Source organism: Chiloscyllium plagiosum, chromosome 9 (genome assembly GCF_004010195.1).
Source record: "Chiloscyllium plagiosum isolate BGI_BamShark_2017 chromosome 9, ASM401019v2, whole genome shotgun sequence".
NCBI classification, from domain to species: Eukaryota; Metazoa; Chordata; class Chondrichthyes; order Orectolobiformes; family Hemiscylliidae; genus Chiloscyllium; species Chiloscyllium plagiosum.
The window spans coordinates 10,694,024-10,711,965 of record NC_057718.1 but is presented as its reverse complement, the minus strand read 5'-3'; the positions used below and the strand labels follow the sequence as shown (position 1 = coordinate 10,711,965).

At 42.9% G+C, this 17,942-nt stretch overlaps 1 protein-coding gene across 2 annotated transcripts in view; it reads right to left on the bottom strand.

Moving 5' to 3' along the window:
- LOC122552611 (keratinocyte-associated protein 3-like) overlaps window positions 1-16,733 on the bottom strand; it is a 37,415-nt gene extending 20,682 nt beyond the window's left edge. Inside the window, exons 1-2 of one of the 2 annotated variants that reach the window (XM_043695363.1) lie at window positions 16,510-16,733; window positions 1,584-1,768 (exon numbers count right to left, since the gene is read on the bottom strand). In XM_043695363.1, coding sequence (XP_043551298.1) covers window positions 1,584-1,768; window positions 16,510-16,717 — 393 coding nt within the window. In that variant the 5' untranslated portion in view covers window positions 16,718-16,733. The remainder of the gene's footprint in view (window positions 1-1,583; window positions 1,769-16,509) is intronic. The other variant, XM_043695362.1, reaches the window with a different exon arrangement.
- Between the last annotated feature and the right edge of the window lie 1,209 nt (window positions 16,734-17,942).

The following is a 17,942-nucleotide window of genomic DNA, read 5'->3' as shown; positions in this document are numbered from 1 at the left end:
CTTGGAGGGAAGTAAGGGGGGAGGTGTGGGCGCAAGTTTTGCATTTCTTGCGGTTGCAGGGGAAGGTGTTGGGAGTGGAGGTTGGGTTGGTGGGGGGGTGTGGACCTGACGAGGGAGTCACGGAGGGAGTGGTCTTTACGGAATGCTGATAGGGGAGGGGAGGGAAATATATCACTGATGGTGGGGTCCGTTTGGAGGTGGCGGAAATGACGGCGGATGATACGTTGTACATGGAGATGGTTGGGGTGGTAGGTGAGGACCAGTGGGGTTCTGTCCTGGTGGCGGTTCCAAACTTGCGCCCACACCTGCCCCCTTACTTCCCTCCAAGGCCCCAAGGGACACTTCCATATCCGCCACAAATTCACCTGCACCTCCACATCATCTATTGCATCCACTGCACCCGATTTGGCCTCCTCTATATTGGGGAGACAGGCCGCCAACTTGAGGAATGTTTCAGAGAACACCTCTGGGACACCCGGTCCAATCAACCCAACCACCCTGTAGCCCAACACTTTAACTCCCCCCCCACTCCACCAAGAACATGCAGGTCCTTGGACTCCTCCATCGCCAGACCATGGCAACATGACGGTTGGAGGAAGAGCGCCTCATCTTCTGCCTGGGAACCCTCTAACCAGAAGGGATGAACTCGGATTTCTCCAGTTTCCTCATTTCCCCTCCCCCCACCTTGTCTCAGTCAAATCCCTCGAACTCAGCACCGCCTTCCTAACCTGCAATCATCTTTCTGACCTCTCCGCCCCCACCCTATCTCCCTCACCTTGACCTCCCTCCACCTATCTCATTTCCGACGCCCCTCCCCCAAGTCCCTCCTCCCTACCTTTTATCTTAGCCTGCTGGACGCACTTTCCTCATTCCTGAAGGGCTTATGCCCGAAACGTCGATTCTCCTGTTCCCTGGATGCTGCCTGACCTGCTGCGCTTTTCCAGCAACACATTTTCAGCTCTTCTTTGATGTTGTGCCACAAGCTTTAATGCCCACTCAAGGCATCAGACAGGGTCTTGGTTTGAAGATGATGCTCTGGCCATGCCTCAGTACTAGTACCAGGACTGTCACGCTACATTCTGTATTGATCTCTAAAGTAGCTACTATACTCACAACCCTCTGACTGTTGAGACTCCTTCCAAACAAGCCATGGCAACACTCAAGGATTAAAAAAAAATCTCAGCCCGAATTATAGCTGCCCATAAGTAACATTTGTTCTCCCAAGAGGTTGTTGCTTTAAGTCCTACTCCATAGTTTAAGTGCAAAATTTAGGCTGCCACTTCTAGTGCAGTTCTGAGGGAGTACTACACAATCCAAGTTTCTATCTTTTGGTCAAGATGATAAACTGAGGCCTTATTCAACCATTACAGGTGCACTTCAGATGAAAATGCTTTCTTGGCTATCAACCCTTAAAAGATGTTACAATATTGTGAAAGTTGCTCTGGAAATGCAAGTCCTGTTATTCTCTCATGAAACAACATTCATGAGCATCTAATTCCATCAAATCAAGAATTTGACAGCAACACTCCAGGCAGGATGAATGCAGTTCACTCCAATAAAATAAATGCAATATAGGAACTCACCAACAAACCTGAGATGACACAAATAATGTTGGCCACCGAATACTCAGCAGTCACTTTTCCTTCAGGTTTTGAAATGTGCCTCAGGACAGTGCCATGAACGATTGCGCCAACAATGAAGTTGATGTGCCCAAGAAAAATTAGCGCGATTCCCTTTCTCATTAAATTCCGGGGACCCTTCACCTTATCTGTTGAAGCAAAGAACAACTAGTTTGCACATGCATTGAGGAAAGAAAGGTTCAAAAACAAAAGAGAGGCAAAGATCTTCCACATAAACCTTCCAGATTCACCAAAGGAATTTAATAAAAGGTCGCTCCTCATTAACCCTCGGCAAATCTGGCCAGTTTACCATATGTCATGAAAGGCCTCAAATCTGCACTGTAGGGATTCTGTGATTTGATGAATTCCTGCAGCAGAGTGGCAGTGTCTATACCTTGGGTGCAAAAGGCCCCGGTTCAAGTCCCACCTACCGTTGGCATGTGCCATAACACAAAACAATGAACTGGATATGTTAGAGCCTGGGTGTATCTGGAGAAGGAGTACGCGGTGTCCACCAACACCTTTGAGCTGTTCAGGGAGAGGTGGGCACCGCAGGGAGTGGAGCGTATTATTTTTTGTCCAACTATTTTGATTTAATCCCTGCCCTCCCCTTCACTGTTTGATCATGCAGCACTGCCCTTTGATGTGAGGGGCAGTGCTTGTCACTGGCCACTCGAGTATTTTCTTACTTCCTGGTGGTGGAAATTGAATAAAAAGATTCGTGCACCTTGTGTCTCTCACCTGCGCACACACACATGGGTGCTGGGGAAAATAATCGCTGTTAGGTGGTAGTGTTGGGGTAATAACATCCTGTTTTAAAAAAAATGAACTGGAGAAATAAAACAAATAAAACCAGAAATTTCTGGAGAAATCACAGTCTGTTTTCTCTTTGTAGATGCTGCCAGAGTTAGTGTTTAAAGTCTAGTGACATTTCATCAAAACATGGGACTCAAAACATTAACTCTTTTCTCTCCACAGAATTGTACAGGAACACTCCCTCCAGGCCACCCCTGTGCTGACCACAATGCTATTCTCAACTAAAGCCACCTGCCTGCACATGGTCTACTGTATATCCTTTTACTGTCTACCTGAATGCCTCAAATCTTGCTAACATATGTGCTTCTACCATTTCCGCTAGCAGCATTCCAGGTGCCTACTTTGCCCCTCTTACCTTAAATCTATGCCCCCTCATATTTGACATTTCCACCTGGCAAAGAGACTCCGACTGCCCACTCTACCAATGCCCCTCAAATTTTATGTATTTCTATTAGGGTGTGCCCCTGCTCCTTAGCCTCTGATACTCCACTGAAAACAAACTAGGATTGTCCAACCTCTCCTTATAGCCAATATACACTAAGCTCGGCAACATCCTGCTAAACCTCTTCTGCATCTTCAAAATTCTCCACATCCATGCTATAGTGCGGCAACCAGAACTATGCAGAGTACTCCTGATGTGGCCTGACCAAAGTCTTATACAGTTGCGGAATGACTTACCAACTTTTCCACTCAGTGCCCCAAATAATGAAGGCAAGCTTGCTGTATGTTTTCTTCACCATCTTATCCACTTGTGTTTCCACTTGCAGGGAGTTATGAACTTGGATGTCAAGTTTTCTCTGTAAATCAATGCTCTAAGGGTCCGGCCATTTACTTTTCTCTTGCATTTGGATTTCCGAAATGCATCACCTCACAATTATCTGGACTAACCTCCATCTGCCATTTCTCCCCAAAACTTTCCAGCTGATCTATATCCTGCTGCATCCTTTGATATCCTTCCTAACTATCCACAACTCCAGCAATTTTCACGTCATCTGCTAATTTATTAAAACATTTTCATCTAAATAATTTATATAAATTGCAAACAACAGGAGGTCTTTGTACTGATCCTTGCACAGCCACACTGGTTACAGATCTCTAGTCAGAAAAACAAACTTCTACAACTACTCTAGATTTGAAAGCCTAGCCAATTTTGATCTAACTTACCAACTCATGTGGATTAAATGCAATTTGATCTTCTGGACCAGCCTATCATTAGGGACCTTGTGAAATGCTTTTGTAAAGTCCATGTAGACAAGATCTACCACCTTAACCTCAATCAATTATCTTTGTAATTTCCTCAAAACATACAAGCAAGTTTGTAAGACAAGACCTTGCCTGCATAAAGCCATGTTGACTACTGCCAACAAGTCAACTCTTCTCTAAATGCAAATAAACCTTGTCCCTCAGAATCTTCTCCAATACTTTCCCTGCCATTGATGTAGGACTACCCAGTCTATAATTTCCTGGATTATCCCTGTTGCCCTTCTCAAAACGTTGAAACAACACTGGCTTTTCTCCAGCCTTCTGGGATCTTGCCTGTGGCTAAAGAGATCTCTGTATCCTCTGTCAAGGCCTCAACAATCTCCTCCCTTGCTCCCTTTAGTATACAGTGAGATGTGTTTCAAGCCACCCAACACGTTCTCCTTTTTAATATCGATATGCCTTAGAGAGTAACAACAAACCCCTCTTTAAAGTTGCCATTATTCATGTCTCTCTCTTTGGTGAATACTGAAGCAAAGCACTTATTAACGATCTCACCACTCCCTCTAGCTCCACACACAAATGCCCTTTATCCTTGAGTGAACCTACCTTTTCCCTATTTACCTTCTTCCTCCTAATAGGTATAAAATGCCTTGGGACTCTGCATTGCCAAGGACATTTCATGGCCCTTTCTAGCCCACCCAATTTTTGAAAAATTATTTTCTGCTTCCAATATACTCACGGGCTTTGTTTAATTTCTGTTTCCTAAACATAACATTTATTTTTATTTTCAACTAAACTTACATCTCTTGTCGTCCAAGGTTCCCAAATCTTACCATCATCATCTTTCATCCTCACAGAAACATGCTGGTTCTGAACTCGGGTCAACTGGCTTTTAAAAATTATGTGGAGATGCCACAGTTGAACTGGGGTGGACAAGGTCAAAAATAAAACACTAGGTTACAGTCCAACAGGTTTATTTGAAATTGCAATTTCAAACAAATCTGTTGTTGTTTGATTTTTGGCTTTTGAAAAAGCTCATAAATGTCAAATGTAGATTTATCTAGGAACAGCAGCTCCCAGACTTAGAGTTTTTCCAGCAATATCTGTTTGTGTATGTGACATAACATGTCTGAACAGAATGATTAAAAAGAATAGGCCATTTAGTCCTTCAAGCCTCCTCTACCAGTCAATAGTGGTTGTGGTCTCAGTTTATACAGTAGCAATAGTAATAACTGAAATAGTAATCAAAAGGATAATGTTCTGGGGACATGGATGCAAATCCCATCAAGGCAGCTGTGGAAACTGAATATCAATAAATAAAAATTTGGAATTGAAAATAAAGATGAGCTATCGTTGATTGCTGTAAAAACCCACTCCCCTTTAGGGAAAGCAATCTGCCATTTCCGTCGGATCTGGCCTACACACCTGCAGACCCACTGCAATGTGTTTGACTCTTAACTGCCCTCTGAAATGGCCAAGCAAGCCATTCAGTTCAATGACAATTAGGATGAACAACAATGTCAGTCTTGCCAAAGACACCAATAACATAGGAAGTAGGTTGAATGGTGTCTTAAAAGTCTGGCAACAACTCTAAGATGGCAGCAATTCTGTAGAACTGCCATGGATGACTCTGCCGAACAGCCAAGGCATATTATTTTCTTTAAACCATCCCAGGCCAACTTATGTGGAGAAATTATTAGTTCAAAACCTTACAGAACACATATTTGTTAATATTTGGGAAAGGGAAGGATGCCAAAGGGAAAAGGAGCAAGCAAACAGCGGCAAAGAGGACACTGTCCTGCAGCACGATGCATACCAGAGACTGCAGCAGCAGCAGCCTCTCCTGAACTGCCCCCAGGGACCTGAGACTCTCAGGAATTGGCAGCGGTGATGGAGAGACTTACCTCAAAAGTTGGGGCTGCAATTGAGGAGATCCGTGAGAATCGTGCCCAGATCCAACCCATCATGCCCATGCTGCAGAACCATGACCGGGAGATCCAGAGCCTCGGAGAGCAGCTGGAGGTGGAGTGTCAAACCAAGGTCTCGGAAGGGGTGATGGAGTCCTCATCCAGTTGGATCCAGGTACCGGAACAGGAGGTGCGAGCCTTACTAGACCAAGGCGACAACCTCTAAAATCAAGGTCGGAGGATGAATCTTTGGATTGTTGGGCTCTCAGAGGGTGAAGGAGGTGGGCAGCCAGTCAAATTCTTTGAACACTGGCTGCTTGAGTTCCTGGGCCTTTGAATCAAGTCCAGCCGGCTGCTGATCAAAAGGGCGTATCGGTCGCAGTGCACAGGTCAGGGCCAGTACAGCGCCCCCTAGTGCACTTTCACTCATACAAGGACAAGCAAAAAGTAATAGAAGCCTCCAGATCACTGGGAAAAGATCCACAGGCACTGCTGCACAACTCAAAAGAGGAAGTCCATCCTTTAAGTTAAAAAGAGGCTAAGGAACTTGGTATCCAGTACTCCATGAGATGCTCCGTTTCAGCCTCAAGGACTCAGTTTATACATTTGACTCAGCGGATAAAGCTAAAAACTTTAACCGCATTCTTCAGACCAGACCGTCTATTTTAATGTTCGTCCTCTTTTTCCTTTTTTCCCTGCATCTTCCTTTCTCTCTCCCTAATAATTTTAAAAAAACTTGGAATATGTTGATCTTTTTTTACCTAACTGTTTTTTTTTGAGAAATTTTGTGGATGTCCTTTGTTGTCTCTTTTTTTGCTTGTTCTCTTTCTCCTTTAGTCACAAGTAGGGGTGACATGAAGCTGGGGATGGGCTGAGTGCTTAACCTGACTTTTTTTTGTTGATTTAAGGATTTCCTTTTTTTTTGCTTAAGGCTGGGGCACAGACCGGGCTTGAAGGAGTTGAGAAGGAGGGGATGGGCAGGGGGAAAGAGTCTTCCGTTCAAGGTTTTATAGTTGGTTTTCTTTGTAGTTTTTTGGTAGTAATAGTGGTTTGTAATTATGATAGAATTGTGTAAACAAAAACTACTCTTTGACTCTATGAGTCTTTATTTACTTGTGCTTGGCGCATTGTAAGCAGGGTTCTTCCTCCCAGGGGTTCAAGGGTCTCTGAAAGGGGATATGGCTAAGTGTCTTGTTAAACGGTGCACTTGGAACATCAGGGGAAGTCATTCACCTGTTAAAAGGAAAAAAAAAGTACTTTCTAGCCTTAAGAGGGAAAGGGTTGATATTGCTTTGTTGCAGGAAACCCATCTTGATGATGGGGAACACCTGAAGCTACAGTGGGGGGGGATTATGACTGGGTATTCTTTTCATCCATTACTACTAAAAGTAGGGGAGTGGCAGTACTTATCCAGAAAAATCTTCCGTTCGCATTATTAGAGCAGGTGAAAGATGAGCAGGGGTGGTTTGCGATACTTAAGGCCCTGATACATGTAGAGGAATACGGCATTTTAAATGTCTACTGTCCTCCGGTACATCCAATCAAATTTTTGATTAGTGCCTTCTCTAAGCAGAGTGCCTCTGGAACACGGCACATCATCATCGGGGGGAGGGGGGTGGATTTCAATTGTCTTTTGGATCCAACAGTGGACAGGATGCCTCGTGGGCTTCCAACTATTTCTTCACAGGCCAAGCACGTGACTGACTTATGCAAGGAGTTAGAGCTGGTGGACATTTGGAGATGTCTTCACCCTTTTCTTCAAACCCACATAAATGTCAAATGAGGATTGATCTCCTTCTGGCTCCCTCGGCCCTTCCGGATTCATTTATGGGTTGTAAAATTGGGATCATAGCTATCTCTGATCATGTGGCGGTATATTTGGAAGTTAAGGCCAAGAGTGAGGGGCTAGGTTTGCGGCACTGGCGTCTGGATCCTTTTCTCCTTAAGGATTTCAAATTTGTGGAATACTTTCTGAAGGAATTTCAGGAATTCTTGACTATCAACTCAGGCACGGCTAGTAGTCAGTCTATGCTATGGGAGACTGCTCAGGCCTTTGCTGGGGATTAGCTATTTCCTATTTGGCTAGGGAAAAGACAGAAGGAGGAACAGCAGCGTCCACTTGAGGCGCGATTGAAAGCCACCGAGGCAGCACGTTTTGCACAGCCTTCTGTGACTAAGCTATAGCAGATCACAGCCCTCCGGGCTGCCTTGAATTCAATACTTACATAAACCGCAAAGAACAAACTTGGTTTTGCTAGACAAAGCCTGTTTGAGTATGGTGATAGGCCAGGAAAGTATTTAGCATACATGACTAGGAAAAAATGTGCTCCCCAATTCAATACTGCAATCAGAGACAGTGCCAGGGTCCTTACACATGATGCCAAAAAGATTAATGAGGCTTTTCGGAATTTTTACTCTGAATTGTATCAGTCTGAAGGTTGCAAGGACAGGTGAGGCTTTTTTTAAGAACCTGGACCTCCCAGAGGTAACCTTGGACCAGACCTCTCTCCTTAATTTCCCCTTGACAGTTCAGTAAATACAGGAGGCAGCTAGGCAATTTCAGAGTGGGAAATGCTTGGCCCTGATGGTCTCCCAGGTGAGTTTTATAAGGAGTTTGAAGGAGTTTGCAGCAAGGAGGGGACATGAAAGGTCCTTAGTTGGTAGGATTAGGGAAAACCCTAAGGCTTTCTATAGGTATGTCAGGAATAAAAGAATGACTAGGGTAGGAATAGGTCCAGTCAAGGATAGTAGTGGGAAGTTGCGAGTGGAGGCTGAAGAGATTGGGGAGACGCTGAATGAATACTTTTCGTCAGTATTCACTCAGGAACAGGACATTGTTGTCAATGTGAATACTGAGTCACAATTAAGTAGAATGGATGGCTGAGGTTTGTAGAGAAGGGGTGTTGGAAATTCTGGAAAGCGTGAAAATAGACAAGTCCCCTGGGCCTGATGGTATTTATCCTAGGATTCTCTGGGAAGCAAGGGAGGAGATTGCAGGCCATTGGCCTTGATATTTATGTCCTCGTTGTCTACAGGAGTAGTGCCAGAAGATTGGAGGCGAGCAAATGTGGTTCCCTTGTTCAAGAAGGGGAGTAGGGATAACCCTAGTAACTATAGGCCGGCGAGTCGCACTTCTGTTGTGGGCAAAGTCTTAGAGAGAATAGTAAGGGATAGGATTTATGCACATCTGGATAGGAATAATGTGAACAAGGATAGTCAGCATGGTTTTGTGAAGGGCAAGTCGTGCCTCACAAACCTTATTGAATTCTTTGAAAACGTGACGAAAGAGATTGATGAAGGGAAAGCGGTAGATGTGGTATATATGGATTTTAGTAAGGCGTTTGATAAGGTTCCCCATGGTAGGCTACTGCAGAAAATACGGAGATATGGCATTGAGGGTGAGTTGGAGGTTTGGACTAGGAAAAATATATTTTTCAATAAAAAAATTTGCTAAAAACTTAAAATGCTAACATTGCGAGATTAGAGTCACAAATAACTATCATTAGAGAGACCATTCATGGTGGTTTATGTTGAAGGTCACCACACGGGTGATGGGGTGAGGTTGAGAGAGCATCCCCTTTACGGTAACCTCTGTCAGTGTGGGGAATTGAACCTGCGCTGGTGGCCTCCCTCTGCATCACAAACCAACCATCCAGCCAACTGAGTGGGAGACTGTGTAACTGTTACACACAGAAGCAGTCACAGAAAAAGGGCAAGAAAAATTTTAATGACAAGGAAAAAAGTGTATTTGAGATAAAAATGTTCTCTGCTAGAAATTATGTTTTATAATGAGACAAGTGTTCGGAAGTTGTCCTTGGCTGAATACAATACGGTGAGACCAGTTTACTAACCAGAATGACTAATTGTGATTGGATATCGATAACCATAAAATAAGTGCATGTTTTTGATTGGTCTGTGGAAAGCATGCTGACTGTTGCATGAATTTATAAATCAGATGAAATGTATTGTAAGGAGATTCCGTCCCCACGGGAAATGCCTTCTGAACACATGCTAGACGAAATCCGGGGTATGAATGGTCATTATGGGCATTTAAGCGGGCATTGGTTAGGCATATGGAGGATAGTGGGCTAGTGTAGGTTAGGTGGGCTTGGATCGGCGCAACATCGAGGGCCGAAGGGCCTGTACTGCGCTGTATTCTTCTATGTTCTATAAATTCTGTCAAGGTCGATGTTGGAGATGTACAATCACTCCTATATGCATGAACGCTTACCACCATCTTTGAGAGAAGCTAATATTTCCTTAATTCTTAAAGGGGAAGGTTCCTGAGGATTGTGCCTCATACAGGCCCATCTCTCTATTAAATTCAAATTTCAAGATTCTGTCTAAGATCTTGGTGCTGAGATTGGAAAAGGTGTTGCCCCATATTGTTAAAGAGGATCAGACAGGTTTTATAAAAGGGCCGTAGGTCTTCCAATAATATTAGAAGGTTGCTGAACATGGTCCAAGTTTGTCAGCAACGATCTATTCAGGGGTTGCTGATTTCCTTAGATGCAGAGAAAGCACTTGACTGGGTGAAATGGCCGTATTTTTTAAATGTCTTAGAGTTGTTTGGGTTGGGTGGGTCTTTGCTAGGTAGGTGGGGGTTTTATAATTGCCACCTTCTAGCCACGGTCATCATCAATGGGGTGATGTCTGGGAACTTTAGGATTGGTAGGGGTAGTCGTCAAGACTGCCCCTTTCACACAAATTGTTGTTTACATTGGTGATGGCAGAGGCCAAATGTCAGAACGTCCACATAACCGCTCCGGATGTGGGATTGAGAGTACACAAGATTACACGGTATGCGGATGATGTCCTTTTGATGACCTCCATGCCACATCAGATACAATGTATCAATTCGTTGGGGCTATTTCAGGATATAAGAACAACTTTGCAAAATCGGAGGCTCTGCCTTTGGGAACTTCAAGGAAGTGCCAGCGGTTGAAAGTGGACCTAAGTTCCCTTTTAAGTGGACACGGGCAGTGTTCCGATACCTAGGAATTTTTATTACCCCCAAGTTTGATCGGTTATTTCGGACTAACTTTGCTCACTTGCTCGACAATATTAGGTGGGATCTGCAGAGATGGGAGGCTCTTCCAATTTCATGGTTGGGCCAAATATCTCTTATCATGATGAAATGTTCTTCCTCATTTGCTGTTTCCCATGCATATGCTCCCTATGATGTTTCCCAGGTCAACACTGTGGTAACTTATGGGTTGGTTTGGTTCCTTTGTCTGGCATCGTGGGCAGCCCCTCATCAAACTTACTAAATTGCAGTTGCCTCAAGGAGGGGGAGGAATTGATTTCCCAGACATTAGGAGGTATCAGCTGAGTTCCCTGTTGTCCTTTGTGATTGAGTAGATAACGATCCAGGTTCAATATGGCTGGATATCAAGACCTCCCAGGCAAAGTACCCTCTTATTAACCTGTTGTTCATGAATAAGAGGAGGACAGTTATGGACCACTGTCAGAAACCCATTGTTGTTAGTACAGTCAAGGCATGGAGGGCAATGCGTCAGAGTGAGGATTGCTTATCCAAGACTTCGCCACTTATGCCTATGGTTGGTATGCCAAGGTTCCGAACAGGGGTGATGGACTCGGGGTTCACACTATGGCATTTCCAGTTTGGGAGACTTGTTTGAGGGGGATGTAATGAGGTCTTTTGAGCAACTGAGTTGTCCAGCAGAGATATTTTCCATTTTTTTTCCAGATTAGGGATTTCATCCAGAAGATGACTACGCTTTTTACTAAGTCCTTATAAGCCCGGTATTAAGAGGTTGTTGCTAGGTTCCACAAGCACCTTTTTGGTTAGTGCCTTCTATCACCTGCTGGGTGGCAGGGCCTGGCAGGATATTTCCCATTACATGAGGTCTGGGAGCAAGAGCTAGGAGTGGAGATCTCTTCTGAAACATGGAAGAATGCACAAAAGATCTCAATCTGTAATAGGACATGTGCTATGCAATTAAAAGTCCTGCACAGGGTTCATCTGGCACCGGACCGTCTGGTGAAGTTTAAAAAGGGGCATCTTCAATGTGCCCCAAATGTAAAATAAGTGTAGGTACTCTTACCCATTGCTTCTGGACATGCCACAGGCTCCATGTTAATTGGAGCACTGTGGCAGGAGAGATAGGGAGGGTATTGAGGACTTAAGTTAAAGTAGACCCAATATCTATCCTCTACGTCTACCGAATTTATCATCCTTAGATGGGCATGGGAAGATACTATTTAATATTCTTGCATACTGTGCACAGAAGAATATTCTGATGAATTGGGTGAGTTGAGAACCCGCCAGGTTTGCTGGGATGGTGGAAACTAATTATGGAGCACATTCCGTTGGCATGTTTTACAAACATGGTACACTACACAACAGACCATTTTTATAAGACATGGCAGCTGTATTTGGGTTATTTGGATATAGATTTGTCAGTTATTTTAACTAGGGAGTTTGTTTAACCAGGACGGTTAGGTTTGTTGAGCCCTGGAGGGGGTACTCCTGAGTTAACACGGGTATATACACAACGGTCCCGTTCTTTTGTTTGGGAGCTTTGTGTCGAGCATAGATACTTTGTGTTTTTGTTTTCTTTTGCTTTTTTTTTGATCTATTAGTCACTTATTTATTGGTGTTGTTTTGCACAGTATTAGGTTTTGTTTTGTATTATAGGGTAGGTTAGTAGTTAGTAGACAGTAGACAGTAGTTGTATTGTAATTTGTGTTTGCTTTCTCTTTATTATACTGGTATTTGTTATTGGTTGTATTTTCAATAATTTTATAAAAGTCAGAAAATTTTTTTGCGCTAATAAATATATTTACAAAAAAAAAGCTGGCAACAAGTAGCTTCATAATTTGACAATGCTAATTATCGGAGGCAGTGATGAAGAAGGACAAATAATACTGTTAAATTTGATGTGGGTCTTGCAGCGCAAAAGCTCTTTTAAAAAAAGTATTGAGTGATAAGTTGAATTGCTATTTGAACCAAAACACAAATATTTGCAAAGTGTTTTTTTATTTGCACTTGGCATGACCCGCCCTCAGCAGAATCAGTTTATCAGATATTATTTAATCAGAAATGTATGCATGTAAGAGTCAGGCTTTCAAGATTATCTTAAATTGGGAAGGGAGGAATTTGCTTACCTTCTACAAAATACCAGTCTAATCCAATCAAAACCTTCTTCTGACTGGAAACGTAGCTCATCTTACGTTGGGAATACTGGTGAGTCCAGAGGTTTCAAAATATCATCTTCTTCGCCCTCTCTACAATACCAGCACCTACCTCCCATTACATCACCTCCTGAACACACCATTTCCCTCAACCCTTTGACCTTTGCTTACTCATTCTCAACAACAATACCCAGAGATAAGAGTAAGCATTTAATTGCATGCTGATGATGCCCAGCTTTAACTTGTCTGCAGCTACCTTTGATTTCTTGATCACCACTTGCTCAGCACGGAAACAAGTTCTCAACAAACTTCTGCAGCTCAACAAAGGCAAGACCTTTCAGAGCCTTGCACCAAACTTCAACATTTTCTGAATAATTCTGAAGGGTCAATGGACCCAAAACATTAACTGTTTTCTCTCCACAGATGCTGCCAGACCTGCTGAGCTTCTCTAGTAATGTTTGTTTTTGTTCATCTGAATATTCTTACCCTGACTTCAGCTTGCTCAAACTAACCTGGCATGAAATAAATGTGCTAAAATCAAATCCAGACTAAGGTATACATGTCCCCTTCATTATCAAGGCACATACAGCGTATTTTGATCTGCACAACATCATTTGCTTCCACCCTTAGCACAACTATTTAAGTCCAAGAACTGGCTTTGGGATGTCAAAGGGACCTCACAAAACAAGTATTTGCAACTAATTACTGTGATATAACTAAATGGGTAGATGATTTAAAAGCGCAATTATTCACTCAACACAAGTCAATGCAACAAGTGTGGGTAGATCTGGTCGTTTTCTATTCAACTGAATAATTGACTGCTGATGTTGCCAAGAGTTGAATTATCTGAATAATTTAAAATCAATTAAAATTTGTATGAAAGTTGTCAGCATGCAAGTCTGAATGCTTTCAACCAATAATCCTTGTACACCTGCTGTTTCAATCCTAAAATTACAAATCTGTTGCAACCACTTCCAGGGTAATGATACGAGCAACAAATTGCATTTATACAGCACATTTAAACGGAGCAATGTATCCTAAAGGTCCTTAACAGGAGCAATCCCAATAAAGTTTCACATTCAGCCACACATGGATGTATCAGACAGGTAACCATGAGCTTGGTCAAAGAGGTAGGTTTTGAGGACCATTTTAAAAGGAGCAGAGAAAGAGACATGGAAAGTTAGAGATGTTTAGGGAAAGATTTCAGAACAGGGGGCCCAGGAGCAGAAGGTATGGTAAGTCATTGCAAAGCAGTTAAAAAGCAGGACATGTAGCTCAGAGACATTAAGGACTTTATTTTGCTCTTACTTTCAGAAAGACCAGAAAGAGACAGAAGTAGAGATCAACGTCAGGGAGGGAAGAGACAAAAGGAGTGATGGAGAACAACGATGAGCATTCAAGACCTCAATTTCTAAGCTCCTCCCAACAGTCTCACAAAATCAGAGCTTCATTGGTGTAGCTTTGACCCAACAACCATACATACAATGTTAAATTTGTTTAATACACACATGATAAACACGTTCAGTGGTTTTATCCCACTCTTACAGTTTTTGATGTTATACTCCTTCCAAAATTCTCCCTCAAAGACTGCAGTATGACATCTAACTCGATACTCAAGTTCTCAAGGTATGAATAGAATAGCATCTCTACAGTGTGGAAACAGGCCAATCAGCCCAACGAGTCCACACCAACCCTCCGAAAAGCATCCCACCCATACCCATCCCTCTACCCCTACATTTCCCATGGCTAATCCACCCAACCTACACATCTCTGAACACAATGTGTAATTGGCATGGCCAATTCACCTAACTCGGCGAAAGTGAGGACTGCAGACGCTGGAGATTAGAGTTGAAAGTATGGTGCTGGAAAAGCACAGCAGATCAGGCAGCATCCGGGAGCAGGAGAATCAACGTTTTGCACAAAAGCCCTCCATCAGGAATGAAACATCAATTCTCTTGCGCCTCAGATGCTGCCTGACTTGCTGTGCATTTCCAGCACCACACTCCATTCACCTAACTTGTACATCTTTGGATTGTGGGAGGAAACCAAAACACCTGGTGAAAACTGATGCAGACTCTGGGAGAATATGTAAACTCCACACAGACAGTTGCCAGAGGGGATTGTCAAGCCCTGGTCCCTGGTGCTGTGAGGCAGCAGTGCTAACCACTGAGCCACCATTCATTTTACAATTATTTTGATTTATTTTGGGGCAGTCAATGACAGTTCAGTGATCTGTGTACATAAACTCCCAAGTCTCTTCAAGCTTACTAAATAGTAAAAAGCTATTGCAGTGTAAGTATTCTAATCAACTGTTCTTGGATTCAAAGTACATTGACATCTGTCAGTTTTGCCCACTCACTTAATTCACCAATAACTTGTCATTTTTTAAAATCTATACAATGCCATTTATCCCTGTGCCATACAACAAATTTGGATAGAATAGGCTGTCCAGTTGTTAATTAATACAATGAATGCAGAGGTTACATTTTGCAAATGAAGAGTTCCTGTGCATTATAGTGACTCTTTCTCCTGCTGCTTTGTGTTTTAACTAGGTCAATAACTTGCTCTCAACTCCATGAACTCCAACATTAGTTTCTCATGACAGACTTCATCTTTTGAAAATCCATTGTAATCACTGATATTCCCCTGAACTCACCTGTGCAAAAGATTCCAGCAGGATCAGTAGGTTTTATTGATCCTTTACAAATCCATATTGTCTTTTATTATTGTCCTCCTGTCACTCTTGCTCCAGTTTTCTCCCACAATCCAAAGATATGCAGATTAGGTGAATTGGCCGTACTAAGTTGCCCATAGTGGTCAGGGATGTGTAAGATAGATGCTTTATTCAGGGATAAACATAGAAGAATGGGTTTGAGTGGGATAATCTCCAGAGGGTTGGTGTGGACCTGCTGGGCTGAAGGGCTTCTTTCCACACTGTAGGAATTCTAATTCTAATTTTCCTCTCTCAGTTCTCTTAAAGAGTACAAAATAGTTAGCTGGCCATGAGAACATTGTTCCTCATGGACTTGATTATTTCAAAAGGCAAAAGGTGAAAGTTCAGCTACATATGAACTGTAGCAGGGCTGCAATTCGTAATCAAAAGAAGCGATGACTAGGTCGCATTAGTAATGGAGTGAACGTAATCAAAAGTTCTTCTCAGGGATTAAAAAAAAAAGACAAAAGGTTCCCTAGCTCCACATCAGAAATTGACCAAATAGAGTTATAAAACATGTGTCAATAGTCCCATATTTGTTCAACCAATTTGTAGACTGAAAAGAAAAATCAGCACTGGTTATCTAAAAAAAATGGAAGTAGCTATCTCAGCTTTTTCACAGAATCTTTCAGAAGTAGGCCTTTTGTTCCACTACCTGCCTTGGTGCTTTGAAATACTATTCAGTCACAATCATCTATTATTTCACCACAGCTTTACAAAGTTTTCCACTTCAATCTCAAGAATCACCAGTAAATCTGTTTCTAATCCTTCATTCCCAATCAACACATTTCAAATTCACTGCAATGTTTCAGAAAAAGAATTCCTTTGTTTTGAATCTATTATGTTCAATCGTAAAAGGAAAAACATTTAAATATTGGAAATGCATCATTACATTAAGGTGGGATTTGCTTAACACTTAACTCTCAGTGAAGAAGTTACTTAACAAGATTTTAGGGGAGGGGGGGGGAAGAGTCATTCGTGGGATTATCTGTTGTGGGTTACAACAACGCGTTTCGGGATCCTTTTCTTCCCTGGACACACTGGGACCACGTTTCATCTTCTCTGACCGATGCAGAACAATACAGTGACTTACCGAAGCCGCACATGTCGCCGAGAGCTCGGGGCTCGCTGCTCCTGGCCACCGTCTGCAGGCGCTCCTTACCTGGAGCCAGGTAATACCGTACCGCACAGCTCAGCCCGGAAGCGACACCTGGACAGAAACGGCGAACCTGAAACCACTTCCGCAAAAGGGAGCATCCTGATTGAGGGGCTGGACAAACCGCTCCCTTTTGAGCATTCATCCCCTTCAATAAGACACGGACTAATAAGAGCTGTGGATGCACAAAAAAAAACAAAGCGTGGATATACTCCGCCAGTGTTGCAGTATTTTTGAATCGATAATTCTGTTTTTATTTCAGATTTTCAGCGAATGGAGTTTTATTTTGTTTTTATTAGTAATTTAAAGATAGCCGTTGCAATATTAAATCTAACTACATGTACAATCTCTCCTGCTTTCCACCCTATCACAGCTTCCTTTTACTTCTTCCCAGTCTCACTATTTATCTCCAATTCCAACGCAGAAACACGAGAATGGAATAGTCTAGGTTGGATGGGTTTCCGATTGGTTTTTCAGGGCCGAAGGGCACTGTAATGATCTATGAACCTACATCTGTTTCTGTCTCCACTGACACTGCCAGAGCGACACTGCCAAATAAAACCAGAAAATGTTCAGCAACAAAAAGTTACCAATTTTTTTTCTTACTTGATATTGCAGAATTACACCAAATAAGCCCCAAGTTGCATAAGAACCAATAAATCTTCCTTGTTTGAATTGCCAAAAAAGGATGTTTGTTTGAGCAGGACAGTATCAGTAAATTAATTACAGGTGAGCCCTTTGTTGATCCTGGTGAGTCAGGAAGATTGGTAGTGTCAATGGAAAAGGTTCTTCTTTTAAAAAAAATTATGCATACAGTGCTAGCTGGGCCAACATCTACTGGCCATCCCAAATTGTCCTAGAGCAAGTTACCGTGATCTGCCTTCTCAAAGAGGTAAAAACAATGACTGCAGATGCTGGAAATTTTGGATTAGTGGTGCTGGAAGAGCACAGCAATTCAGGCAGCATCCGAGGACAGGCAAAATCGACGTTTCGGGCAAAAGCCCTTCATCAGGAATAAAGGCAGAGAGCCTGAAGCATGGAGAGATAAGCTAGAGGAGGGTGGGGAAATGACCTGGGAGTTGCAATGAGAGAGAGACTCCCTGAGATTCTTGTAGAGAGAAGAGGAAAACTTCTTCAAGGCAGGCATCCTTGCAAGAGGATTCGCAGTAGGGTTAAAATCAACGAGGTAAAAACAATGACTGCAGATGCTGGAAACCAGATTCTGGATCAGTGGTGCTGGAAGAGCACAGCAATTCAGGCAGCATCCGAGGACAGGCAAAATCGACGTTTCGGGCAAAAGCCCTCCATCAGGAATAAAGGCAGAGAGCCTGAAACATGGAGAGATAAGCTAGAGGAGGGGGGGGGGGGGG